This window comes from Trichechus manatus, unplaced genomic scaffold (assembly GCF_000243295.1).
Source record: "Trichechus manatus latirostris isolate Lorelei unplaced genomic scaffold, TriManLat1.0 scaffold00069, whole genome shotgun sequence".
Taxonomy (NCBI): domain Eukaryota; kingdom Metazoa; phylum Chordata; class Mammalia; order Sirenia; family Trichechidae; genus Trichechus; species Trichechus manatus.
The window spans coordinates 4,704,557-4,732,321 of record NW_004444005.1 but is presented as its reverse complement, the minus strand read 5'-3'; the positions used below and the strand labels follow the sequence as shown (position 1 = coordinate 4,732,321).

At 53.0% G+C, this 27,765-nt stretch overlaps 1 protein-coding gene across 4 annotated transcripts in view; it reads left to right on the top strand.

The window, feature by feature from the left end:
• The window catches only part of PACSIN2 (protein kinase C and casein kinase substrate in neurons 2), a 118,965-nt gene that overhangs the window by 83,433 nt on the left and 7,767 nt on the right, over nucleotides 1–27,765 (top strand). For all 4 annotated transcript variants that reach the window (XM_004379990.2, XM_023734595.1, XM_023734596.1 and 1 more), the window contains 6 exons: nucleotides 13,037–13,193; nucleotides 15,081–15,316; nucleotides 16,752–16,907; nucleotides 21,485–21,660; nucleotides 23,839–23,959; nucleotides 27,244–27,365. In XM_004379990.2, coding sequence (XP_004380047.1) covers nucleotides 13,037–13,193; nucleotides 15,081–15,316; nucleotides 16,752–16,907; nucleotides 21,485–21,660; nucleotides 23,839–23,959; nucleotides 27,244–27,365 — 968 coding nt within the window. The remainder of the gene's footprint in view (nucleotides 1–13,036; nucleotides 13,194–15,080; nucleotides 15,317–16,751; nucleotides 16,908–21,484; nucleotides 21,661–23,838; nucleotides 23,960–27,243; nucleotides 27,366–27,765) is intronic.

Sequence of the window (27,765 nt, the reverse complement as noted above, 5' to 3'; positions counted from 1 at the left end):
CTTCAGTCATTAGTGTTCAACGTGTCAAATCTATTCTTGAGATGGTCTCTAAATTCAGGTGGGATGTACTCAAGGTCTTACTTTGGCTCTCGTGGACCTGTTCTAATTTTCTTCAGTTTCACCTTGAACTTGCATATAAGCAATTGACGGTCTGTTCTGCGGTCAGCCCTGGCCTTGTTCTGACTGATGATACTGAGCTTTTCCATCGTCTCTTTCCACAGATGTAGTCGATTTGATTCCTGTGTATTCCATCTGGTGAGGTCCCTGTGCATAGTCACCATTCATGTTGGTGAGAAAAGGTATTTGCAATGAAGAAGTCTTTGGTCTTGCAAAGTTCTGTCATGCGATCTCTGGCATTGTTTCTATCACCAAGGCTGTATTTTCCAACCACTGATCCTTCTTTTTTATTTCCAACTTTCACATTCCAATTACCAGTAATTATCAATGCGTGCTGATTACACATTTGATCTATTTCAGACTGCAGAAGTTGGTAAAAGTCTCCAATTTCTTCTTTTTTGGCCTTAGTGGTTGGTGCATAAATTTGGATAATACACATGGGGGCTCATGGGATTAAGAACTTGATAAATAAAGGCTCAAGACTTACTGCATTGTCAGTGCCTCTAACTGAGCACTCAGTAACTTGCCAGTCACCTCTTCTCCATGTGGAATGGAATTCCTGGCTCCCAGTACCATTGCACGTTGAGAAACGTCTGTGAAGCGCCCTCTATGTGCCCGGCTTGGTGGATGGCGAGGAATAGAAGCACCATCCTGGTCCTCGAAACCCACTGTTTTAACACGTGTGACAGCAGTGTCCATGCAGGAATGATACTGGGGGAGATGAGGCCTCACAGAGGGGGGCATCACATGCCGCCATGTTCTGTGGGCCTCAAACCATCCTGCTCCAACCCTCAGAAAGCAGCCTCGCCCACAAAGTTCCCTCAGTTCTCACCCAAAACATCACCTCCTCCAGGCCTTCCTGACCACCCAGAGTGTTCCTGCCCAGAGCTTGTCACTGTCTGTAATTGTTTCGTTTATCTGACCATAAGTTCTATGACAGTTTGTCGTTGTTGTTAGGTGCCATGGAGGTGGTTCCAACTCATAGCGACCCTGTGTGCAACAGTGTGAAACACTGCCCGGGCCTGCGCCATCGTCGCAGTGGTTGCTGTGCTTGAGCCCATTGTTGTAGCCTGGCCACTGTTATATTCCCAGTGCCGTGCACATTCCTTGGCACACAGTATGAGCTCAGTAAGTGTTTGTGAATGGCGAGAGGGTATTGTCAGACCCTCAAAAATTGAGAGGTTACGAACACTATAGGGGGTAGCCAGCCAGCAGGTGGCATTGGCCGACCTCCGTTCAATTAGGAACCCTAAAATTATCAAGTGCTCTCGAAGATCATCTAATCCTTTCCCCGCAGACAGTGAAAGGCCATGTCTTTTTTTTTATTTTATTATTTATTGTTGTAGTTTAAGTGAAAGTTTACATTTCAAGTTAGTCTCTCATACAAAAATTTATACATACAATTGTTATGTGACCCCAGTTGCTCTCCCCACACTGTGACAGCATGCTCCTCCCTTCCACCCCATTTCCCATGTCCATTCAACCAGCTCCTAACCTTCTCTGCCCTCTCGTCTCACCTCCGGAGAGAGGCCACGTCTTGTCCAGTGACGGGCATACCAGGCCGAGAGCACGGATGACTGGGAGGAAAACCTCCCTGTAATACAAAACCCCTGTATTCCAGTGCATGTGCTCCTCACACGTCAGCTCTGACTCCACCCTGCAGCTGAGGGGACACAAATGCAGAGAGAGGCTTGTGCAGGGCCACACCCTTGGGAGCAGAGCCAGGCCCGTGCTGCTCCCCTGGTGAGAACAGGTGGAGGGAAGGAGGCCTCGCTAGTGGAACTCAACAGGATACCCAAGCTCATGTAGCCCATCTTGCTGCCATCTGTGGGGCCGTAATTAAGGAGTCCCCAAAGAGTCATCTTTATCCTTGTTTTTAAAGCAGACAGAAGACTCTGTAGCCTCTTGGTGTACTTGATAAGCTCTAGATGAAAGCATCTGGCTTTGACTCCGTTGACGTGCCTGGAGAGACGCCCCCAGCTTTCCCTTCCTTTTGGTCAGCTCGGCGCACTTGGCGCCTCTGTGAGCCTTCCTCCCCAGTGTGTAGAGGGAGCAGTTGTGGTGCTTGGGCCTGCAGGGTCGCAGGTTAAAGGGCATGAGGACATTGAGGGTGAAGTCAAGCTTTTCTCTGGCAAATGGCCCTAGTCGGTCACAGGCTTGGGTGTCCTGAGCGGGGCCTGGAGTCTGCCCTCCAGCCTGGAACTCTGTGACCTTCCCTGGAATTCACGGGACTGGCTGGGAGCACCCACGTCACCTGACATCCACCCATGAAGACTTGGGAAGGCTCTGGAAAGCAGGCTCCGCCCCTTTCTGGCTGCATGATCACGTGACTTCACCTCTTCAAACCTGTAGACACTAATGGTGCTGTCCACACAGGACAGTCCTGAGGATTAAGGCCCCACGAGAAGATGGGGCAAGGGTATGGACAGGCAGCTTCAGAGGGAAGCACATGTACCGCCCAGCACCTGCCAGGCACTGCAGTGAGATGCTCTATTATGATGGTGCGGTGATGACAAGCACCCAGTGTAGCCAGGGCCTCGCAGTCCAGCTGGGGAGGTGAGGCTAACATGCACAAGGCGGTTGTGACCTGTGTGAGACAGGCTGGACCCCAGGGGCATGGGAACAGTGTTTGGAAGGGTCCTTGTGGCCCCCAGGTGGACCGAGCCCTCGCTGAGTAGTTGGTCCTGCCCGTCTGTAAGTGCAGGTGATGGAGGCACATGCTCTTGGTGTTCCAGCGATGACAGGAGGTGTCAGGGAAGCCTCCGTGGAGAAAACCAGCTGAGCCTCACCTGGGGGCCGGGCGCTGGGCAGGTAGGAGGCCCTAGGTGCTCATTCACCCACACCCACCTCTCTCCGGGTCGCTCTCACCCAGCTTTTATACCTAGTCCCCTCCCCCTTTCTGATGCATGAGCTTATGCTTTCTGTTGGTGTGTGTTCTTGTCAACTGTGTATCCTTGCTGTATGCACAAGCAGATTCACTGTACGTCAGTGGCATCCTGCTCTCCGTCATTCTGTTTCTTTCTCCCTGGGCTGCCTCGCTGAGGCGCCCACCATTTACCCCAGCATTCCCCACTGAGGGGTCCCCTCTAGCCCCCACAAACCTGCCGTGATGAAAAGCCTCCTAGTACCCTGTGACCCGTGTGAGCATTTCCGTGGGGATGTAACTCAGGTGGAAAATGCTGGGTCAAAGGGTATGTGAATGCTTACTGACCTGAGTGCCGCCTGGTATTCTCGGAAGCTGTCTTAGTTGTCTAGTGCTGCTATAACAAATACCACAGGTCGGTGGCTTTAACCAACAGAAATTTATTTTCTCACAGTTTAGGAGGCTGGAAGTCCAAATTCAGGGTGCTGGCTCTAGGGGAAGGTCTTTGTCTCTTTTCAGCTTCGGTTCCTTGGTGATCTTCACATGGCGTGGCGTCTGTCTTCCCCCATGTCTGCTTGTTGGCTTCTGTGCCTAATCTGCTCTTTTATATCTCAGAAGTGATTGGTTGGAGACACACCCCCCACTGACGCGCCCTCATTCACACAACAAAGAAATCCCTGTTCCCGTGGGACCGCGTCCATAGCTGTAAGGGTGAGGATGTACAGCGCATAATTTTGAGGGGGCACGATTCAGTCCTTAACAGAAAACCTGCGCCAGCATGCTTTCCCGCCAGTGTATACAGTGAGGACTCCCACAGCCCACGGCCACACCCACCTGGCTGTCCAGCTTTCTGGTATCTGTGTCTGTGGGGGCAAAGAGGGGTCGCTGTTCTCACGGGTGCTCCTTGGACCAGGAGTCAGCCTTGAGGCCTCCTCTTCCCTCGGAGCCGCCTGTTCATACCCTGCCCCAGCTCCCTGAGGGCCTGTCTTTTTCATATTGCTGTGCAGGGCTTCCTGGACATCCCAGATTTTAGTCCCTCGTGCGCTTTAGCCATAACACACTGGGCGACGATATTTGCAAGCTGTCTGTTCATTTTACCCATCCTGTTGGTTGCTGAACAGAAATCCTGAATTTTCTTATGTAATCATGTATGTTGTTGTTGATTTACAGCTGTTGCGTTGATTTACAGCTCATAGCAACCCCACGTGACAGCGTAGAACTGCCCCACAGGGTTTCCTAGGCTGTAATCTTTACGGGCCTGGTGGTGCAGTGGTTAAGAGCTTGGCTGCTAACCAAAAAGTCGGCAGTTTAAATCTACCAGACGCTTCTTGGAAACCCTATGGGGCAGTTCTATTCTGTCCTGTAGGGTCGCTGTGAGTCAGAATTGACTCGATGGCAACAGGTTGTTTTGGTTTAATCTTTATGGGAGCAGATTGCCAGGACTTTCCTCCGTGAAGACGCTGGTGGGTTCGAACCACCGACCTTTTGGTTAGCAGCCAAGAGCTTAACTGTTGTGCCACCAGGTCTCCTAATCATGTATACATATGTGTGTAATTGCTGTTGATGTCAGTTCGTGCCCCGACACCGTGTTGTGGACAGCAGCGTAAGCAGCGCCTGCGCAGGGCCCAGCTCCGGGCTGGAGAGCAGGTGTGATGCCCACAGGAGGCTCGGAGCAGCTGCAGGTTGGCCTCACTGGCCCTGCCCACCAGAGGCGTCGCTGGTCTGCTTCCAGATGCCCAGCTTATCTGCTGTCTTTGCCCACTGGGTTCCACGGAAAGGAGTTGCCCGAAATAAGTGGGCCATAACGCCATAGAAGCAGGCACTGTCCAGAGTCCTGGTGGGAAAGGCCCTGGAAAGTCCCTTCAGGACTGTGAACATCCAGAGGCCTGGCGGGAGGACAAGGAGCTGGTGTGACCTGTTTGCACAGTCCTGCCCAGCACCCTGTAATTAGAACCCCTGGGCTTCAGGCAGAGCCCATGGCTCTGCTCTAATGCCTGATTCCACAGGTGTTTCTGCTCTAATGCCCGATTCCACAGGTGTTTCTGCACCAGCTGACTCTGGAACCAAGGCTTGTCTGAAGTGGGGTTCTCTGGGCCTCGGGCCCAGGCAACCAGAAGCCTAACTTATTGAAGGGAGAGGTGTGGGCAGCTAGGGGCGTTCTGGGCTGGGGTGAAGGGCACTGTGGGTGGAAGCGATTTGGATCCCTCAGAGGACAGTGGACAGTGGGCTCCTGGGGCAGCTCAAGGCAGAGCTTGATGGCTGGGTGGATTGTGGAGAACGGCCTCCGGAGCAGTCTCTCCTAGGCCTGGCAGGCCCAGCCCGGGGAAGGTGGCAGCACTGCACAAAGGGGTGACTGCCCGAGGTGCCTGGGAGTAAACTCCCCGCTCCATCCTCACCTGGAGGACACAACAGCTCCCTTTTCCAGCTTGCCCACTCCTAGTCCCCATGCTGCAGCCCCAGTCTCAGGGAGCCCCCTCTCACCTTCCCTTCCCCCCAGGATCTCCACCGCAGCTCTTCAACCCCTCTGTCCCTGTGGGATGAAGGTCTGACCCTCATGATTTCTCACCATGGCCCCCACCTCCCACCCCACTGCACCCCTGGCTACATCTCTGGGCTTTCCCCACATCTGTGTCCCGTTCATGGTGAACTTCTTTTTTTTTTAAATTATTTTATTTTTGATTGTTGTTAAGAATATACCTGGTAAACTTATTATTATTTTTTTTAATTTATTTTTTGTTGTTAAGAATATAGCTGGTGAACTTGCAGGGCCCCATGTCACCCTGCTGCCATGCCTCCCCCCTTTTGCCTAGACTGTTCTCTCCCCCTTTTTAAGGAGCCCTGATGGCTCAATGGAGCCCTGGTGGAGCAGTGGTTAAGAGCCCAGCTGCTAACCAAAAAGTCGGCAGTTCGAATCCACCAGCGGCTCTTTGGAAACCCTATGGGGAGGTTCTACTCTGTCCTGTAGGATCGCTATGAGCAACAGGTTTGGTTTTTGGTTTTTTTGTTTTGTAGTTCAACAGTTAAGCACTCAGCTGCTAACTGAGAGGTTGGCAGTTCGAATCCACCCAGCAACTCTGTGGATCTGCTTTCGTAAAGATTACGGCCTAGAAAACTCTATGGGACAGTTTTGCTCTGTCATAGGGGGCCACTGTGAGTCGGAATCAACTCGAGGGTATCCAACAACAACAACAAACCCCCATTTAATCTGATCAGCCTAGCAGGCTTGTCTTTGCTAACCGAGCTTGGATGTTGCCTCCAGGATACCTTCCCTGTCCTCCACACCCCCCTTAACCCTCACCTTCTTCTACTAAGCCCTCCCTCCAGCCAGGCAGTGCCTCCCCGACGAGGGGCGCCCACCTCTGCAACAGCTCCCAGGGAACGTTTATGTTGAATTTTGGTATTTTGGCATCTGAGGGGGTGAGCCTGAATTTAGAGGAATCTAGGAAGATAGATAGCTTCAGACCTAGTTGAAAAAAGTGGGTATTTTGTGAACAAAACAATTGATAATAAGGTTTGGAAGAAAGCTTATTTTCAGTTCCTGCATAAAGTTATCTGCCATTTGGCCATCCCAAAACAAGCTAGTGTTTTGAAAAGTAAAGGAGAAGCTTTTTAATTACAAAACTGATAGAGCAGAAACAGTTAACCATCTATGTCCTGATTTTGATGTATGATCAGACTGTCAAATATTTGAAAATTAATTTTTCTTGCATTTAAAAAAACAGTCATTATTATACCTCCAAAAAATTATAAAAGAGAACACACTTTACCAAAGAAGAGATACGGATGGCAAACAGGCACAAGAAAAGATGCTCAGTATCATTAGACATTAAAAAACAAACAAAAACAAAACAGTTGCCATGGAATCTACTCCAACTCATGCCAACCCCATGTGTGTCAGAGTAGAACTGTGCTCCACAGGGTTTTGAATGACTGATTTTTCAGAAGTAGATCACCAGGCCTTTCTTCCAAGGCACCTCTGGGTAGACTAACCTTCAGGAAATGCAAATTAAGATCAGAATGTTGCTGTTGTTAGTTGCCCGTGAGTTGATTCTGAGAATAACTGCTCCATCGGGTTTCCAAGGCTGTGACCTTTTGGAAATAAATTGCCAGGCCTGCCTTCTGAGGTGCCATTAGAGGGGTTGAAACTGCCAGCCAGTTGCTAGTCATCACCACTTAACTGCTTGCGCCACCTGGGGCTCCAGTCACAATGAGATATTGCTTCATACCACATGGAATGACGCGAAAAACACTGACAATGCCAGGTGCTGACGGCAATACAAAATGGTTCAACCACTTTGGATAACAGTTTAGCAGTTTCTTATTTATTTATTTATTTTATTGTGTTTTAAGTTAAAGTTTACAATTCAAGTTAGTCTCTCATACAAAAATTTATACATACATTGTTATGTGGCCCTAGTTGCTCTCCCTGTACTGTGACAGCACACTCCTCCTTTCCACCTGGATTTCCTGTGTCCATTCAACCAGCTCCTGACCCTCTGCCTTCTCATCTTGCCTCCTGAAAGAAGCTGCCCATTTAGTCTCATGTATCTACTTGAGCTAAGAAGCACACTCTTCACGAACAACACTTTATGTCCCATAAAACCAAACCAAACCTGTTGCCCTCGAGTCCATTCCGACTCATAGTGACCTTGTAGGACAGAGTAGAACTGCCCCATACAGTTTCCAAGGAGCGCCTGGTGGATTCAAACTGCCGACCTTTTGGTTAGCAGCCGTAGCTCTTAACCACTATGCCACCAGGGTTTCCTTACGTCCTGTAATCCAGTCTAATCTTTATCTGAAGAGTTGACCTCAGTAATGGTTTTAGTTCTAGGTAACAGAGAGTCCAGGGGCCGTGTCTTCCGGGGTCTTTCCAGTCTCAGTCAGACCATTAAGTCTGGTCTTTTTACTAGAATTTGAGTTCTGCACTCCACTTTTCTCCTGCTCTGTCAAGGACTCTCTGTTGTGTTCCTTGTCAGGGCGGTCATTGGTGGTGGCTGGGCACCATCTAGTTCTTCTGATCTCAGGCTGATGAAGTTTCTGGTCTGTGTGGCCCTTTCTGTCTCTTGGGCTGATACTTTCCTTGTGTCTTTGGTGTTCCTCATTCTCCTTTACTCCAGGTGTTTGGGACCAATTGATGCATCTTAGATGGCCGCTTGCAAGCTTTTCAGACCCCAGATGCCACTCACCAAAGTAGAATGCAGAACATTTTCTTAATAAGCTTTGTTATGCCAATTGATGTAGATGTCCCCTGAAACCATGGTCCCCAGACCCCCACACCTGCTACTTTGACCCTCGAAGTGTTTGGTTGTATTCAGGAAACTTCTTTTGGTTTAGGCCAGTTGTGCTGACTTCCCCTGTAGTGTGTGCTGTCCTTCCCTTCACCTAAGATAATTCTTGTTTACTATCTAGTTAGTGAATATACCTTCCCCTCCCTCCCCACCCTCGTAACCATCAAAGAATGTTTTCTTCTGTGTTTAAACCTTTTCTTGAGTTCTTATAATAGTGGTCTCATACAGTATTTGTCCTTTTGAGACTGACTAAATTCACTCAGCATAATGCCTTCCAGATTGCTCCATGTTATGTTTCACGGCTTCATCGTTGTTCTTTATCATTGCATAGTATTCCATTGTGTGAATATACCATAATTTGTTTATCCATCCATCCGTTGATGGGAATCTAGGTTGTTTCCATCTTTTTGCTATTGTGAACAGTGCTGCAGTGATGCATATATCTATTCGTGTGATGGCTCTTATTTCTCTAGGATATATTCCAAGGAGTGAGATTGCTGAATCATATGGTACTTCTATTTCTAGCTGTTTAAGGAAGTGCCAAATCGATTTCCAAAGTGGTTGTACCATTTTACATTCCCACCAGCAGTGCATAAGTGTTCCAGTCTCTCCACAACCTCTCCAGCATTTATTATTTTGTGTGTTTTGAATTAATGCTAGCCTTGTTGGTGTGAGATGGTATCATTGTAGTTTTGATTAGCATTTCTCTAATGGCGAATGATCATGAGCACTTCCTCATGTGTCTGTTAGCCACCTGAACGTCTTTGGTGAAGTGCCTGTTCCTGTCTTTTGCTCATTTTTTAATTTAGTTATTTGTCTTTTTGTTGTTGAGATTTTGCAGCACCTTGTAGATTTTAGAGATTAGATGCTGATCGGATTTGTCCTAGCCAAAAATTTTTTCCCAGTCTGTAGGTTGTCTTTTCACTCTTTTGATGAAGTCTTTTTTTTTTTTTTTTAAACACATATTGTTTTATGACATTGGTTAACAACCCCATGACATGTCAACACTTTCCCTTCTTGACCTTAGGTTCCCTATTACCAGCTTTCCTGTCCCCTCCTGCCTTCTAGTCCTTGTCCCTGGGCTGTTGTGCCCCATTAGTCTCGTTTTGTTTTATGGGGCTGTCTAATCTTTGGCTGAAGGGTGAACCTCGGGACTTCATTACTGAGCTAAAAGGGTGTCCGGGGGCCATACTCTCGGGGTTTCTCCAGTCTGTCAGGCCAGAAAGTCTGGTCTTTTTTTGTGAATTAGAATTTTGTTCTACATTTTTCTCCAGCTCTGTCCGGGACCCTCTGTTGTGATCCCTGTCAGAGCAGTCAGTGGTAGCTGGGCACCATCTAGTTGCACTGGACTCAGTCTGGTGGAGACCACAGTAGTTGTGGTCCATCAGTGCTTTGGACTAATCTTTCCCTTGTATCTTGTTTTCTTCATTCTCCCTTGTTCCTGAAGGGGCGAGACCAGTGGAGTATTTTAGATGGCTGCTCACAGGCTTTTAAGACCCCAGACGCTACTTTTGGTGAAGTCTTTTGATGAGCATAAGTGTTTGATTTTTAGGAGCTCGCAGTTAGCTAGTTGGCAGTTTCTGATAAAGTTGCGTGTACACTTCCATATAGCAGTCCCACTCCTAGGTGTTCACATAAGGAAAAACATGTGGCACACAAAGACCCGTAGATAAATGTTCATAGCCTCTTCATTTATAACTGCCCCAAACGGGAAACAACCCAAATGTCATTCAGCAAAGAACGCTAGTTAGCAATAAAATGGAATGAACTACTGATATAGGTAATACCAACCTAGAGCAGTCTCCAAAGCATGATGGTAAGTGACAGAAGCCAGTCACCAAAGGCTGCATACTGTATGGTTCCATTTATCCTGGACATCCTGGAAAAGGAACAAAAATCTGACCAGTGGTTGCCAGGGGCTGTAGCAGGAGGAGAGGGACTGCAGGAGGGCACAGAGGAACTTGGCGGGAGATGGAAACATCGTAGACCTGGGTTATGGCAGTGGTTAAGACAACCCTATACCTTTGTCCGAACCGCTTTAAGTATACGCCTGTACGTTTTACGGTGTGTAGGTTACATCTGTTTAACAAAGCAGCTGCAATGACTGCAGCACCTCACTCAGGGACACGGATGGATGAACTGCTCTGTCCCTGACGGTTTGTGGAGATGGGGACAGTGATACCTGCTGAGTGTCCTGTGCGTGGATTTGAAGTGATGGCTATCACGAGCCCTTATGTCGCCTTTCCATTTAACAAAAGGCTGCAGGGCAGATGTTACATCTCAGTGCCCATTGTTGCAGGTGCCTCCTTCTCCCTGGGTTCTGCGCTCGGCCACCCTGCCTCTTGTCCCCAGAAGTGGTCACCGTGTGGACACCGGCTCTTCTGGCGGCACAGGACCAACCAAGAGCTTGCATTTAAACTTAAAACGTGTGCTGGTGAAACATTTGTTCTGGTATTCATCACTGCTTTTCACATTTCAGTAGTTGGCGTTCAAATATGAACAGCAGCTACTGATGTGCTGATGGGTTGTGCTGACTTGTTAAGAAATGACCTTTTTAGGAGCGTGCTGTCACAGTATAGGGAGAGCAACTAGGGTCACATAACAATGTGTGCATAAATATTTGTATGAGAAACTAACTTCAGTTGTAAACTTTCACTTAAAGCACAGTTAAAAAAAGAAAGAAAGAAAGAAATGCCCTCTCCCCCCGCCACCCAAATCTTCCTCCCAGGGTTTTGAAAAATCAGAGAGGTGGGCAGGCCTCTGCAGAGCCAGAATGCAGGTTTTGCTGTGATTACCAGTTTGAATACTGTCGGTAGCAGTGAGTTGGAAGCTAGCCGTGGGCGCTGTTGAGGCTGAATTAGGGCTGGGATTCTCCTAGCCTGTGCTGTTGCCACCAGCTCAGCGGTACTGAGTTGTGTGTTGTTGGGTCGTTTGTTTCTTCTTGCCGGATGTTTTTCAAAATGACAGCAAAGCCCTTTTTGAAGGAAAGGGAGCACATGATGTCCCTTCCAGCGGGTCGTGAACATGTGTGCTGTGCCTTTCCCAGAAGGGCTGCTGATTTTGGATGGACCACCCAGGCTCAGCCTCTGTGTGTATGCGAGCTGCTAAGTGGCTTTTCTTGCCAGGGAGGAACATCTGGGCTGAGGGGCTGTGGAGGGAGCAGGCCGGCTGGAAATCACACCCTACCTCTCAGGCTCTGGAGGAGGCCACCCAGGCCAGCCGGCTTCCAGGGGACTTTGCTGTTCACCAGGACTCTGGTTCCCCTAGAAGTGGCCCATTGAGAGCTCTGGCCACCGAACAGCCCTACCTGGAGGGCCCGCAGCTCCCTCTGCCCCTTTGCCTGCCTCCAGGCAGGGCCCCAGGGGCTGTTCCTTTGAAGGTCTAATCTCCCCCTTCCCGGAAGAGCCCCCATTGCCCTCTTCTGCCCCTGGCTAACTCCGTTCAGGCCTGGAGGAAACATCAGATGGTTTGAACTCTTGGTTTGTGTCTATAACCTGTCGTGCAAAGAGAAAACGACCCTGGGCCATCCTGTCTGTCAGGAACTTCCCACGGACTAAGATAAAAATGCTGAGCATGATCAGCCAGACAGAGGGACTTGTAGAAAAGGTAAAACTGACAAAAGCTTGGCCGAGATTCTTGAAGACAGTGAGAGGAAGGGGATGAAACTGTCATCTATCCGTTTTCTGTCCTGTTTCCTCTGGGTGCCCAAGGATCACTTACCTTAGATCCTTCCAAATCCGTGGCTCAGAAAATGAAACCTGTTGAGGGGCACTTTGATTTTCACCCCAAATTAGGTATTAACATTCTCCCAGTTATTCTTTTATACTTGTAATTTAAATGAGCTAGTCTTTCTTTTTAAATGTGAAAAAAAGCAATCAAAACTCACCTTGCACCCTGGCAAAGCAGGTAGGCGTCTGAGCTTTGCTAGCAAGGCTGTCCAACCCAGAGCTGTTTGAAAAACTGCCTTCAGCGCAGCCAGCCACTGTGGCGTTGGGAATCTGGCAAGCGGTGGAACTTCTCTAAGCCTTCGTTTCCTTGCTGGTAAAATGGGGACAGTTATTCCAGCTTGTTAGGGTGGTAGCAATATTTGTGGGCATAAAACACCAAGTGTGGCGCCCGGAACACAGGAGGTGCTCAATAAGTGGGAGACCGTGCTTATCGCAGTCACTGGAACGTGCTAATAACCAGCATGTGATGACATCAGATCAGGAGGCACCTGGAAACCTGTCTGTACCGATAACAACCAAAACACTGGGAGCCCAGAAAGCCTGTGGTGTTAGTTATAAGATCATTTTAACCTGAGTTACTAAAATTGTTTTTCTGTTAAAAAAAAAAAAAAAAAAAAAAACCTCCTCTTAGGCGTCACCTACTCTGGGAAGCTGTCCCTAGCTCCCTTTGGGCCTCCCTCAGCCCACAGTCCCCCTGTCCGAGCCCTTTGCACGCTGGCCTGTCCCCTCCTTGGCCTGTAGGCTCCTGGAGGAAAGGGCCGGCAGGTGGTGCCCGGTACCTGGCCTGGAGCACTGCCCCCATGGCAGGAGTATTGAGGAGCTCTGAGTGGCGGTGTTTGTGTGTTCCTGGAAGTAATAAACCGGGGAGGCTTGTTGTCTGATAAGTAGGGCCCCTCTCATACACGGGGAGAGGGAAATCAGAACATGACCCTCGGGGTGAGTGCGTCCGCGGCCTGGCTGGCGTGGAGGCCATCTGGGCGCAGTGAGGGCTGGCCCAGGGGGCTGTGAGCCCCACACTCACGGCGTGTTCTGTGTCCCAGGTCGGGAACTACAAGCGGACGGTGAAGCGGATTGACGATGGCCACCGGCTGTGCAGTGACCTCATGAACTGCCTGCATGAGCGGGCACGCATTGAGAAGGCCTACGCCCAGCAGCTCACCGAGTGGGCCCGGCGCTGGAGGCTGCTCGTGGACAAGGGTAGGGAGCTGCCTGCTGATGGTGCCTGCCCGCTAGCTGGGGGCTCTGGACGGGCAAATTGCTGGCCCTCTCTGGGCCTGTTTCCTCTTATACACGTGGGGCAGGGGGTTCTCGCAGATCTGATGGGGGCTGTGGTTTGGCTGGGGAGCAGCAGCGTATGTGAGCCTGCAAACCCGGGCTGTGTGAGCCCTGCACCTGTCCTTGGAGACACCGGAAGGCTCTCTGCAGACAGCACCCAAGTCCCCTATTCAGTCGTTGCCCTGAGGACACGCCTACCCTTGCCAGTTTAACTCAGAACAGCTCCTTAAGGCCAAACACTTGAGTCAGTTCCTAGCATTTAAACTCAGCACCTTGGTTTCTGACTGAGCGCTGTTTATTTTTAAACGTGGCCAAATGGCAAATCAGGTAAGACTAGGTGGGGCCAGCTGGTAGGCTTTCTCTTTTGAGTTTTAAAGGGGAGAACCACAGGTGTTGTGTGGTGGAGGTTTTGTCCTCTCCCTCCCTGCCATAAAGCCCAGAAGATTCTGAAGCTTAGCCACAGAGCTGCCAGTGAACGTGGAACATGCTGCCCGAGCAACTGATGGATGATGGGATTTCTGAGAGCAGAAGCAGATCAGCGGGGGGTTTCTCAGGCTTTGTTTTGGGGCAGCCCCCTCCACAGTGACTGGTGTCCTAGGAAAAGCCAAAGGGGGAAGCCAGGCTTGGGCCAGGGACCCGGGAGAGAGTCTAGACCAGCTGGCTGTCCTTCCCCTTGTGGCTGGGACAGGAACGGCGGGCCATGGGGCCTCGCACAGTGCCTCATACCGAGCAGGTGCCCAGGGAGCGGAGCAGGCACCCGTGGGTGAGGAGGGCGGGGAGATGGGTCAGCCTCCTTCAGTGAAAGGGGCTGTTCCTACTGTATTTCCACCTGGCTCAAGTCCCCCTCTCAGGATCCAGCTGTCAACACCACCCCTTCTCTACTTAGGACTTGAGACCCCAGAGCACTCTGGATGTCACCTGTGGAGCCGCACAGCTCTGCAGACCTCGGCAGGGTAGGGCCATGCTCACCTTGTGGACACAGGGGTCAGAGTGTCAAGCTTCCATGATCACACTTCTGCTGCACCCAATCCCAGAGCCACGTGCCCCTCTGCTGGAGGGGAACCCTTTGAGGACAGGCCTGGGGCTTCTGTCCTAACATTCTCCCTCCCTACTTGACTCACCCTACGCCACCCCATTAACAAAAGAGACAGGCTGGATTAAGGGGTTCCTGCCTGAGAGCAGTGAGGAGGGGTGAGGGAACTCAGGCCCCCCTGACCCCCCCACTATCTAGAGATGTAGATTCCTGCCTCCTCCTCTCCTTCCTCCCCCCAAGGCGGGGCGTCCATTCTGCTTGGAGCCAGGCTCTCAGCTGGCGGGGGGATGGGGGTGAGTAAAAGTGGCCGTGGCCCTCAGGAGGACATGTGTCCAGTGGAGGGAGGGGGCCAGCCCTGGGGCCGACAGGCACAGGAGGCCCACAGCAGGAGGGGAGCCAGCCACGGGAAGGAAGGGAGAGGGTGTGGGCATGTGGGGACAGCCTGCTTCTCGGGCCAGCCTAAAGCAGACTCAGACTTCCAAAATGCAGAAACTGGAGTTTTTGAAGAGCTCAGTGACTTTGAAAAAGGGAAATGCATGTAATCCCCCCAAATTCCCTGTGAAAAGATTCAGCTTCAGTTCCGTACTTTTTCCTTATCCCAGGGAACTGAGGAGGGAACAGAGCCACGGAGAGCAATGTCTGCGAGACCCAGGAGACCTGGCGGCCGGGCCACCGGCCTGAGATCCCACGCTGACGGCCGAGGGAGGGCCCCCGCTGGGAGTCCCCACCCCAGGGCCCCCGGTACTGAGTGATCCCCGGCTTCTCTCCTCCGTCAGGGCCGCAGTACGGGACAGTGGAGAAGGCCTGGACAGCCGTCATGGTCGAGGCGGAGAGAGTGAGCGAGCTGCACCTGGATGTGAAGGCCGCGCTGATGAACGAGGACTTCGAGAAGATCAAGAATTGGCAGAAGGAGGCCTTCCACAAGCAGATGATGGGAGGCTTCAAGGAGACCAAGGAAGCTGAGGATGGCTTCCGGAAGGCACAGAAGCCCTGGGCCAAGAAACTGAAAGAGGTGCCTCCCTCCTGCGAACGGGTCCCCGCCTGCCAGCACGGCAGCCCCTCCCCGCCACCCTGGCCACCTTGGCACCCCGGCCCCTACCCACCATGCTCCCTCACACACACTCCAGGGATCCTGCCAGCTGATCTGGGCAGAGAAGGGCCCCCTCAGCCAGGAGCCCTGGGCGGCCAACCTTTACCCCGCTCTGAGTGCTTCGCGTGCACTCTTTACCCGTGATCCTTAGCACAGCCCCCTTCACAGACGGGGACACTGAGGCTCAGAGCTACGCACCATTGGCAGAACTCAAAACCCAAGGTCTTGACCACTAACAACACCTCCCCTCCCCCAGCCCTGGGGGATTGTCACCTAGAGAGATTTAAAAATCCCTTTGGACTAGATAGGATTAATGTAAAATTTTTGTTTCTCTTGCATGGATTTTTCTCTTAAATTTGCAAATGATACTGTGATTCATTTTTCTAAAAGTAGCATCAAAACCACTGAGTTTTGTTCTGCCTTCTCTAGCTGGAGGTCGTCACACACCCAACCCAGGTGCCTTCCACAGGCCCGGAAGCCTGGCCCGGCCCCTCTCTTCAGGAGAAAGCCTCCCCGTTAGCGCCACCCCCCACCCGACTGTCTCTCTCCGCACTGCCTTCCTCCTCTCAGAATCACCCAGAACAGACCTCCGTCTGTGGGTTGTAACAGTGCACCTTCCTTCTTTTCTCCGTTTCTTGCTGCCCCTGGCCCCAGACGTGTAGCTAGGGAACATGTTCCCCGTTCCTAAGGAAACTATCCGCCCCTCATGAGGCCAGTGCCGCAAACTCATCTTTCCTCTCTAGATGATGGCTCACGTAGCTGTTAAATAAATACTACACACGTGTGTGTGTGTACACAGAACAACCTTTGAAAAATACCGAAAATGTGGCCAATAATCATGCCTTCCCAGATTAGCTCAGTTAGGTGTTGCCTTTAGGGCCATCTTTGTATGCACTGGTCCACCTGCCGGGAATGCTCTTCCTCAGATACCCACGTGGTTTGCTTCTGCACCTCCTTCAGATCTGACTCCTTGTCTCCTTACTGAAGCTTTCTCCAGCTCTTCTGTAGCAGTTGCTGGCCCACCGACACTGGGGCACCGTCTCTCTGCCCTGCTTTCTTTCCTCCGCGGCATTTATGGCCTCTTCTCATTTTCTTTATCGTTGACTCATGCGGTTTCCCCGTTTGGGGTGTAAGGCTCGTGGGGCCCAGCGTCTTGTCCTGCTTTGCACCCCTGACGCCTGGTACAGCAAGCAGCCCAGAGCAGGCCCGCGGGCAGCCCTTGTGGAGTGAACGCCTGTCACCTGGTTGCTTTCCTCTCTCTCGTGATAGCACAGGCGCTTCCTCCAGCCTGGGTAACGTCCGGGGAGGATTTTGAACCTTCAGAAGTGTGATGCCCAGGAACTTGTTCTTCTCCTAGGTGGAAGCAGCAAAGAAAGCCTACCACGCAGCTTGCAAAGAGGAGAAGCTGGCGATATCACGAGAAAGCAACAGCAAAGCCGACCCGTCCCTCAACCCTGAGCAGCTAAAGAAATTGCAAGACAAAGTAGAAAAATGCAAGCAAGATGTTCTCAGGGTAAGTCGTGCGTGTTGTAGGTGGCACGTGTTTTTATATGTTGAGTGTACATGTTTCATTTGCTCATGTATCTGGCACATAGTCAGCATCTTACAAATGCTTGCTTGGATGGGTGGATTGCTGGATAAAGCATTTAACAAGTGCTTGGTTGGATAGGTGGGTTGCTGGATAAGTGTCAAGAAGGTCGCCCAGGTAAGCAGCTTTTCCCACCACAGCCCGTGGTGCCCACCTCACGACTAGGCGCAGGAACCAGGTGCTGGGGACGCAGGGGAGAGGATGATTGCTCGTGCTGAGGGGGTGAGGTGGCGGGGCAGCTTCCCAGCGAGGGCTGACAGGGATGGATGCAGGCAGAGAAGCAGGAGGACACAGCTTGTGCAGGAGCATGGAGGTGGCAATGTCACAGTCAGCTTCAGGAAAGTGATGCATCACCTGGCACGGTGGGTTATGAGGACCTGATCATCAACGGCCTTTAATGGCAGGCGAGTAAGGAGCTTAGGGTGCTCCTGGCAGGGGCCACTGCAGGGGGGCTCTGGAGCCCCGTGACGGGAGGGCAGACAGCTCAGAAGGATCGCTCTGGCAGTGAGTGGCAGGAGGGCAGGGGGCAGAAGCTGGGCAGGCCTTCAGAAAGCTGTTGCGGCAGCCTAGGTGCCCCAGGTACAGAGGTGGAGATGGAGGGATGGTGGAGGCCAGGGGAGCGTGGCTGGAAAGCCCGGTGCATATGACCTGAGGGAACGAAAGGGCTGGGAGGGGTGCAGCTGTCCTGCTGCCTGGGCAGTGACAGGCCCCAGAAAGGTGGGGGCAGAGGCTGGGGTGTTGGCTCGGGTGGTGGGCAGTGACTTCAGCCAGGAAGAGACAGTGGCCTTCTCGTGCCCTCTGTCTTCTCTGGGGAGGGGCAGTTCTCCACTTCAGAGGGCTTCTGAGAAGATCAAATGAGGTGAATCTGTAAAAGCTCTTTGTCAGCTGTCAAGTGCTCACAGACATAGGTAGTCATTCTGCCTGGAAGGTTCCATTGTCACGGGATTTAAAAACTAGTCCTAGGCGTCTTCTTGTCATTTGAAAGGAAGTAAGTGGTCCCAGCTCGGCCCCCTCCCTTCATTGCCCTGTTGTAGGAGGCTGGGGGAGGGTCTTGGAACCCAGGGGAAGAGATTCCCGACCTGTCTTTGGAGAAGGATGAAAGGAAGTGTTAGAGAGGGCTGCTTTCCAGGGGCTGGGCTTGCAGCCGAGGGGAAGCAGGGGTCCTGAGGTGTTGCTCCCGCCAGCCTTTTCAGGCTCGGATGAGCTTCCCTGCGCCTCTGTGAGTTAGAGGATGTCGCCTCTGCTTTGTGAACAAGGAAACTGAGGTCAGAGAGGTTCCATCACGAGTCGCCCAGTAATGTCAGCCGGGAGATATGAGACCAAAGCCTGGCCCCTTCCACTGCCCTCGCCTGGCCGCTTCCACTGCCCTCACTGCCGTCAGCGTGCTGGGGGGTTGTCTCCAGGAGAGTTTTCACTCAGGGCCAGTGTCAGCACACCTGAGAGCAGGCCCACTGCCCACCCTCTCTGGGGCCAGGGCCAGGAATCGGGGGTTTTGGAGCAGCGCAGGGGCCTCCATTGTGGGGCCAGGTGGGGAGCCTGGGATGGCACTGGCACTGCTACTGAGTAGGGGACCCTGGGCTCGAGAATCATCAGGCCAGGGGCACTTTCAGGGCTGCCTTTGCCGGGATCCCAAGGGCTCAGGTGCTCAAGTGGGCACCTGGAGGAAAGAGGAAGTATCTCCATATGGGCGTAAGGGGAGGGGGGTCATGTTTTACAACCACCTAGAGCAGGGATGTCACAAAATGGATGTTTTCAAAGAACAGGGCATGAGGTCAGACACGGTGTGTCTGTCAGGACACGGCCCAGGAGAGAGTGTGACGAGGGTCCCAGTGACCATAGGCACTGAGCTCCGGAGGGGCTGCCCCTTCCCCTGCGTCCACCTGTTTGGGCCTTCCTCCAGCTGAGAAGCAGGGCAGATGCCGGAGTGTGATTTGCAGTTCACAGGTGTAGGGGCCGGGACTTGAACTCAGGTCTGCCAGACTTCAGCGCTCATATATTTTGGGTTTTGGAGTCTAGGGAGGCCTGAGAAGGTACACAGCTCGTCCTGCTGCACGGTGGGGTGTCACGGAGGCTTTCCCCAAGGATGGCATCGGTGGTGGAGATGACATCTGTGATGAGCTTTGGGGACCTAGTTGTGGGGCGGGGGGTGGGGTGAGGGGGTGTTTACCGGGCCCAGATTGGGTGGGGGCACTTCATGAGCAAAGGTGGGAGTGAGTTCTCTAGGCTGGAACTTGAGGCCTGTACAGGAGATAGGATTAGGGCCCCAAAGTAGGTCGGGGCGCTCCTGGGATCGTGGGCGGCTGGGTCACAGCTCCTCACTGTGCGTGACCCCCAAGTGACCTCAAGCAGCTGGTTTGGTTTTGTCACCTAATGAGTAAGTCAGCTGCTAACGGAGGCAGACGTGGTCAAAAGAGACCAAGGGCGCGTGAGGACCAGGGCGACGCAGAGTCCGGCTCGCTTCCCCGTGGCCGGCCACCGGGAGCTGCTCCGTCCTTCTGGGCAGTGCTCCTCAACGCCTCGGTGCCCCCAGGCCGTCCGACACGGGCTTGCTGTGAGCACCAGCCTGCTCGACCTCACGCTTCACTGGAGGGATTGATGCCTTTGAGGCTCAGAAGTAGAGACTCAGGTGTGTTAATTTAAAAGGTGTAATAATATGACAAAACTCAGACGTGGGGAGGGTGGGCGAGGAAGTGTGGGTGGAAGTGTAAATGTACTAATCTTGCCATTTTTTAAGCAGTAGAGAGTCAGTAGATACTATCTAGAGATGTGAATGAAGAAATAGAGGTTTAAGTATATTTTATAACTTACGAAGTTAACCTCTAAAAGTAAAAATAGGAGGAAAATAATACACGTCAACTACATAAAAGAAAAGTTCTAACGGAAACGTGGAAAATCAAAGGCATAATATGAATTAAGACCAAACATATGTCCTGTCAATGACTATAAAAAAACAACAGAGCCCAGGTACAGACACATCTAAGATGGAATGACCTAGAAAGGCCACGAGAAGAGGTGAGCAGGCTAGGCAGTGAACACCAGCCAGGGAAAGCCGGGGAGCGGTATCCACGTCAGACAGAGTCAGATTCGAGGCCAAAAGTGTTCAGGAGGACAGAGAAGCGCCAAAGGGCCCACTGCATGCTCAGGGCCGGCTGTTACACATTTCATGCCCGGAAGGTCCTTGTATCCAAGTGAATGAGGATACGCAATGCATGAACGCATGGGGGGCTCCAGGTGTGGGGTAGGGGCCAGACCCTGAGCCTGTCTCCACCCTTCTCACCCCAACCTCAAGGCAGGCAGCTGGGGCCATCCATTCTGCAGGGAAGCAGCCAGCGTGCCCACCGTGGTCTGCTCGGGGGGCCTCTGTGCCACCTCGGCTGGTGCCCAGGTTTCAGTGTTCTTTGCCGGCCCAGGTGGCCATTGTTTGAACAGCGTCACTATACCCCCGGCCCTGACCCAGATGGCACCCTTTGCTCAGCCCCTGCTCTGGCTCCCACGCCCTTGTGCTACCCAGGGGGGCAGGGGCGGGGCTGGGTGGTGTACCCCCTCTGACCTCAGGCTGCATCATCCCTTGAGCTCAAGCCTTTTCTAAAGCCCAGATTCGGTTCCCTCACTCTTACAAACCTGTGAGGACTCAAGTTTGCCTGCAGAAATACGATCTAAACCCCTCAGGGCACCACTCAAGCTGTGCGCTCCTGGCCATGCGGCCCTCCGGTCCTCCCCGCCTCCATGCAGCTCGGGCTGTGCCCTCAGCCTGGGCTTGCTGCCCCTCTTCTCTGGTCATTGATGATGGAGAAGCGTTGGCTAAGAGAGATTCCCACTTTGAACCTGTCTGCCAGGCCGTCACCTTAAAGACCCAGCAACCCCGCTACGGTGAGGTCCTTACAGATGAAGCCTCAGTTTAACTGGATTTGTTTTGTACCCCGGTGTTAGCAGATAGTGGTAACTCCCTTTAGTTAAAACTAATTTGGTATGAGCAAGAGCCTAGCAATAGCTCATTCATACAGGACTGGGCACCACTTGGATGGGGCTCTGGGGCCATCAGGGAGCAGATCCCAGCCGTGCCTCCTTCTGGGGACCCGCCTTAGCTCACGCACCAGCGTTGGCTTTGAACTTCCCTGCGTCTGCCCCTTGGCCTGGGAGCAGAGTGTCTGGCTACTCTAGGGACTCCCCTTTCGAAGTCCAAACCAGGCCTTCCTTTCTCACCTCCTCTCTCCCACTTCCCCCAGGACACCTTGTGTTCCATCTGGGCTGGAGCCTCTGCAATGTCTGGTCTGCCCGCTTTCACTTCTGCCCCCTCGTAGCTCCTACTGCTGCAGTCTGCCTCCTCCTCTGAGGCCCACGGGACCCCCTCCTCCAGGCGGCTGGTCCCTCTGCCGGCTCCTTGGCCTTGCCACACCTCTCTGAAGACCCTGCATGCATCCTGTGTAACCTGGAATTGCTGGTGGCGAGCTGGGGCTGCGTGGAATTCAATCTTTGTCTGTGGTCCCTGCGTTTTCTTCCAGACCAAAGAAAAGTATGAGAAGTCCCTGAAGGAGCTGGACCAGAGCACCCCCCAGTACATGGAGAACATGGAGCAGGTCTTCGAGCAGTGTCAGCAGTTCGAGGAGAAGCGCCTGCGCTTCTTCCGGGAGGTTCTGCTGGAGGTTCAGAAGCACCTAGACCTGTCCACCGTGGCCAGGTACATTCCCTTTCAGCTAAAGAACGTGCTGCAGTGAAGCCAGTGGAAATATGCTTCTGCATAAGCTCCGTTGCCGCTCTGGCAGGCCTTGGAAGCCAGTGCCTTTCAGAAAGGCTTCCCATTGTTATTGAATGCGCCTGCTTCTCCAGCCCTTCTCCTGGGGCTGCAGCCGCCTGGTTGGCCTGTGCTGCTTTCCTGCTGCCCCAGCGGTCTGGCTGCAGCACTGAGCGCTGCCCTGAGCAGGACATCCTCTTGTCGTGAGATAGGACGGGTCATACTCTGACCAACTCCCTGTCCAGGTCTGGGCCAGCAGCTGGGACCAGCCACAGTCACGGCGTATTAGAGTCCACCTGATTCCCGGCCTGACCTTCGGGCCCTTTTGTAAAGCCCTCGTCACCCTGAGCGCTCGCTGCTGCTCGGCTCCCGGCTCCTCTGGTCCAGGCCCTCGGCGGAGCACATACTGCCGGTGGTTCAGCTCTGAGTCATTACTTGGAGGCTGTGATAGTTCTTCCTCACTTTCCTTGTCCTTGGTGCCATGATGCTTTCGCCAGGGCAGAGGTCCAGGTTAACCCAGAATGCAGACTTCTGTTGCCCCATGGCAGAGCCGTGTAGAAATGAGTCACAGGCCAAACTCTTCTGTAACAGGAAGCCACATCCCCTTTGTCCCCTACTGTAGAAACGACATCAAGGGCAGCAATCACTGCACACCTACTTTGTCTGCCTCCATTGAGTTCATCTTTATGACAGTCTTAAAAAGTGGGTGCATTATACCCCCTGTTACTGATGCGGCCCCTGAGGCTGGGCCAGGCTCAGGGGTTGCCTGAGGTTACAGCCCAGCTGGAGGGGGCGGGGCCTTGTGTGGTTCTCCTCTGTGTGTGGCTGTCCTCGGGCTGCAGGCCAGACTGCGTGCTCCTGGTCTTATCCAGTCCTCCAAGCCTCCCTGGGAAGTAGATGCACTGTGCCTGCTCAGTAGAGGGGAAACTGAGGCCCAGGAAAGGTAAATGACCCACTGGCACACAGATCATAAGTGAAAATGCCCGCTCCAGCAGTGGCGCACACTCCTGTCCTGCACGGTCAGCCCCCTGGGATGGAGAGCTGGTTGGAGCTGCTGAGCAGGAGGTGTCCTCCACCCCAGGGGTGGCAGGCTCTGCGGCCACCATGGTGCTAGACGGCCTTGGCTTCCTCCTTTGGCGTAAACCTCCAGCTTTTCCAGTGGAAATAAGGGAGGGGTGCTTGGGTGCTTTCTGACACTCCAACATTCTCCTTCTCACTTCCAGACTTGATTAAATGGTTCGTTTCCATATGGATTGGTGCCCCAAGTGGCCCATCTGCTGGTCCCCTCCCTTTTTTTTTTTAAATAATTTATTTCCTTTTTGCTGTTGAGAATATACACAGCAGAACATGCAATAATTGAGCAATTTCTACATGTACAATTCAGTGACATGGATTACATTCTTCGAGTTGTGCAAACACTCTCACCCTCCTTTTCTGAGTTGTTCCTCCCCCATTAACATAAACTCACTGTCCCCAAGCTTCCTGTCTAATCTTTTGAGTTGTTGTCAGTTTGATCACATATAGATAGTTCTTAAAAGAGCACAATACTCAAGGCAGACGTTCTTCACTAGTTAAGCTAAACTATTGATTGGTTTTAAGTAGACTTCAGAGGTTATTTTTGGTTTAAGTTTTAAAGATCATCTCAGGGCTATAGTTTCAGGGGTTCATCCACCCTCCATGGCTCCAGAAAGTCTAGATTCCATGAGAATTTGAAATTCAGTTTTGCATTTTATCCCTTTTGATGAAAGATTCTTCTAGAGAATCTTTGATCGAAATGTTCAGTAGTGGTGGCCGGGTACCATCCAGTTCTGGTCTCATCTGCTGGTATCTTTTACATTACCTGACACGGAGCAAAGCTTCCTTGTTGCCACCTGGTTTAATTTAAAGTGAATTTGTCAGAAGCTGTGACTCCCGTGCCCTGGTGATAGACTTGCCCACGTCTGTGCACGTCGTGGCCAGCTGACCATCCACCAAGTAGGGAGGGCGTTACCAATCTGCATTTGTGGGGTCAACCTCTGTGTGGCTGTGGGTCCACGGTGCCTGCTGGTGGCCAGGCGCTGAGCTAGGATGAGTGATGTCTGCTCCCTGCCTCCCGAAAGAGTCATGCCTCTCTCCGTGATTTAGCTACAAAAACATCTACCGCGACCTGGAACAGAGCATCAAAGCTGCAGATGCAGTGGAGGACCTGAGGTGGTTCAAAGCCAATCACGGGCCCGGCATGTCCATGAACTGGCCTCAGTTTGAGGTAAGAGGCGCTACGGCGCCCGGGACCCTTGTCGGCAGGGGCGGGGCTGGGCCCGCAGAGCTTCAGTTAGACGGTCGTTCTGAATGTCCTAGACTCTGAGTTGGCAGCCGCCCTGTTTACCAGGCAGCCTTTATGCACAGCTGCTGTACAAACCAAGTTGTGTTTAGAGTCCCAGGGGACCGCAGGCCTTGCTGCTAGGCCTCTGGAATCCGGTGAGAGGTGCAGCTGAGGATGTCTGACCGTAACTTGCTAACCAGTGGCACGCCCCTCGTGGTTCCTGGCCCTGCCCTGCGGGATGGTGGCCTGAGGGCTGGCCGGGAAGGGAGAGGCTACCCTGCACACCAACCCTGGTGGCTGAGAGTGCACCCGGCCACTCCGTGTTCGGACTGGAAGGGACGGGCAGCCCAGTGTGTGGCTTTCCTGACCCTTCACATAGGACCTTTCTTTGTTCCAGACAGTAAATTCAACCAGCTTGTGTTCCGGATTACTGTATTTTTACACAAATAACAAGTGCATTATAAATCTTTTGCCAACCGTGCAACACCCCTCACTATTTCTGTAGGTGAACTATGCGACGTGTTATATGTGTGGGCATGTTATTTGTGGAAAAATATGGTAACTTTTCTCTTTCCCATTTTCATGGGTCTGAACCTACCAGTATCTTTACATGGCAAAATGCAAGGGCTTGGGGATCACGGGACTCTTCCAGCCCCAAGACTGGGTCACCAGGCCCCACCTGGACCCCTGATGATGGTACAGAAGGCAGTGGCCGCAAGTCCTGCCATCCCCAATCTCTGAAGGAAGGGGCTCTTCAGCGGCAGGGGCTGGAGCGCCTGGGTGTTAGCCACATCAGGTTGGGATGGGGAAGGCTCTGTGGGTGGGGCCGCGGGGCTTCACCCAACTGGGTGGGGTCAGAGTTTGGGCTGCCTGCAAACCCTGCGGGCACCGCTTACCAGCTGTGCAGTGCTGTGCAGGGCTCCAATTTCGTTCTGAGCCAACTGATCTGAGGCAAGAGAATGATTACTAGACAAATGGATGACCTTGATTTGGAGCCAGGAGTCACACTTGCTTTTTTTGTGACTCAGTTTTACCATGTGTAAAAGGAGCATGACAGCAGCACCTGTCTCCTCAGGTTGCTGGGAGTTCAGTGACCTGGTCCCCACCGGGTTATCAGCCCAGAGCCAGGCCCAGAAGTGGCCGCTGTCGTTAGGCCCACCGCACGGAACCTCCTTGGTCCCTCTGCTAGCCTGTGGGTCTGTCAGTCCTCTCCCTGTGCTTCTCCAAATGACAGCGTGGGTCCCTGCAGCCACCACTCCCCTGCATTATCCCCTGCTCCCAGGAGGAGGCCACAGAGCAGGCTGTGCCCGCTTCCATGGGGGATGGGGAGAAAGCAGGGGCCAGGGTCTCCCCAAGTAGGAGTGGACCTCGGGGAGCCAGCAGCAGAACCTCCCCTCCCCGCAGTGATGGCACACTGGGGGGATGGCTTCGTGCCACCTCTTGTGCACACAGCGAGGATTTAACCCTGGGCAGGGCGCTTACCCCTCTGGGGAATGGCGGCACAGGTCACCAGCGAAGTTCTTCCCTGCACATTCCCCAGAGGATTTCCTTAGAGCTATTCGTTGGTGGCCAGAGAATGGAGATCTGGCAGGAAGGACTTGACAGCTCACTAGGGTGGCACCGGCAGAGCCCACGTGCTTGCAGCTCTTAGGGATCACGCGTGACTTTCTCTAATGACATTGTTTTTTTTTCCATGCCGCAAGGACGAAGTAAGTTTCTATTTTATGGATAACTCATTGAATTCCCAAGCTCATGGAGTGTGTCTGCAGCCGTTTGTGGGGGTGTGTGTGTGTGTGTGTGGTGCTTCACAGCCTAGTTTTGAGGATGCGTGCAGGTTAGAGACTGTAGGCTGCTTCTGTTGTGGGGGTTATTAATAGCTGCCCTTCCCTCAGGATCCACCTGACGTGGATCCTCTCAGGTCTTGGGACCCCCCCCCTCCGCCTTCAGGGTGCATTTCTATTCAAAACAGGGTCACCATAGGGGACTCTGAGACTCTGATCTCGTTCTCAGCCAACTTATGTCAGTCAAGAGAATACTTATAGACAAATAGATGACTGGATTTGGAGTGAGAGGCCCAGGTCAGCCACCACCTCTGGGTGGGCAAAGTCTCCCTTCCTTCCTGGGCCTCAGTTTCCTCATCTGACAAATTGACGGGTCAGACATTTGCTTGATGTGGCTAAGATGGCGCTTAATGTTGGCGTTCTGTAACTACACACGAGCAGAGCTGTGGGCTCAGCCGTGCTGGGTTTTACTGAATTAAAGTTGTTCAGGAATGGGTGGAAGTGGGAGGGAAAGAGAACACACTTAGAAAAAAATACACACACGTACACTTTGTTGGAAACATCAAGTCATTGCCGCCTTCCTCCTTGCCCCCACTCCCTCCATTTTTCAGTGCAGTTGATAAAAGCCTGCTCACGTGCTGGGAAACAGTAAGCCATTGTGGAGATGAACAGGCAGCCTCCCTTTGCTTTGGAGCCCCCAGCATACTGTCAGGTTAGAAGGGAGAGGCTCCAGGGCAGCACAGTCATCGTGAGAGGCTCCTGCCGTGTGGGGACGCGGTGCTCAGAGCTAGCTCTCAGTATGCTTTCATTCAGCCCTCTGATTGGGCAGTAGCTGCTGGCCCTGATTTTATTTGCGGTCCTGGGTTCTTGCCCTATTGCGAACCAGTGACAGTGTAGGGCATAGACAGGAAGGAGCTGCAGCAGTTAAGGCCGTGGCTGCCTGCCCCACCAAGCTCCTGAGCGGGCAGCTCCTGTCCACTTTGGAAGGCTCGAGGGCCCCTGACTGCTCCTGCTGCCTCACAAGCCCACACTGGCCTGAGGAAGCCAGAGGCTGAGGGGCCATGATGGGCAGGGCTGGGCCTGGGAGCCTCCACAGGGCTGGGACACAGGACACCTGGGTGTTAGCCCTACTCTGTCATCATCCATCCATGTTCCTGGGCAGTCAAAGCCTGCTCCTCCTGAGAGGCCGGGCCGGGGCCTGGTATAACCGTGCCAGCCTATAGGCCCTCTGAGGGGGAGGCCCCACCTGGCCAACGAGGAGGTCCCAGGTGTTTGGGTCAGTAGGTGGACGTCAGGGGCCTGGGCTCTGCTGGGAGACAGTAGGGGGAGCACAGACAAGGAGGTTCAGCCTCACTAGCTGCACGGGCAGAATGTTGGCGTGCTGGTCTGGGCTTCTAAACCGACGTGGCTGCCAACACGATTTCTCTCCCTGGCACTGTTGCCCAGGAGTGGTCTGCAGACATGAATCGAACGCTCAGCCGGAGAGAGAAGAAGAAGGCAGCCGACGGCGTCACCCTGACAGGCGTCAACCAGACGGGTGACCAGCCTCTGCACGACAAGCACAGCAGGTGAGCCCCGCGCGGCCTCGGGCCCCGGGCCGTCTGCCTGGGCCCAGGACACACCTGCGTGGGACAGCTGGGGGAATTCCACGGGACCTTGCAGGAGCCCCCATAAGCATCTTTCCAGAAGCTCCCTGGGTGGCCCGGCTCAGCTGGGCCGTGGCCCAAGGCCGTCTCCAGGGAGGCTCATTTTTCCGCCTGGGTGTGGAGCTGCTGAATATCCAGAGGGACCTTTACCACAAACGTATGGGCTTCAGGCCCCAAGTGAGGGAAGAGCTGGTGGCCTGTGCTGGACACTGGCGGTGGATCCCCCTGTGTGGGCTCAGGTGTCCTGGCGAGGTCTGTACTCCGGACACTGCCGGTGGATCCCCCCGTGTCGGCTCAGGTGTCCTGGCGAGGTCTGTACTCC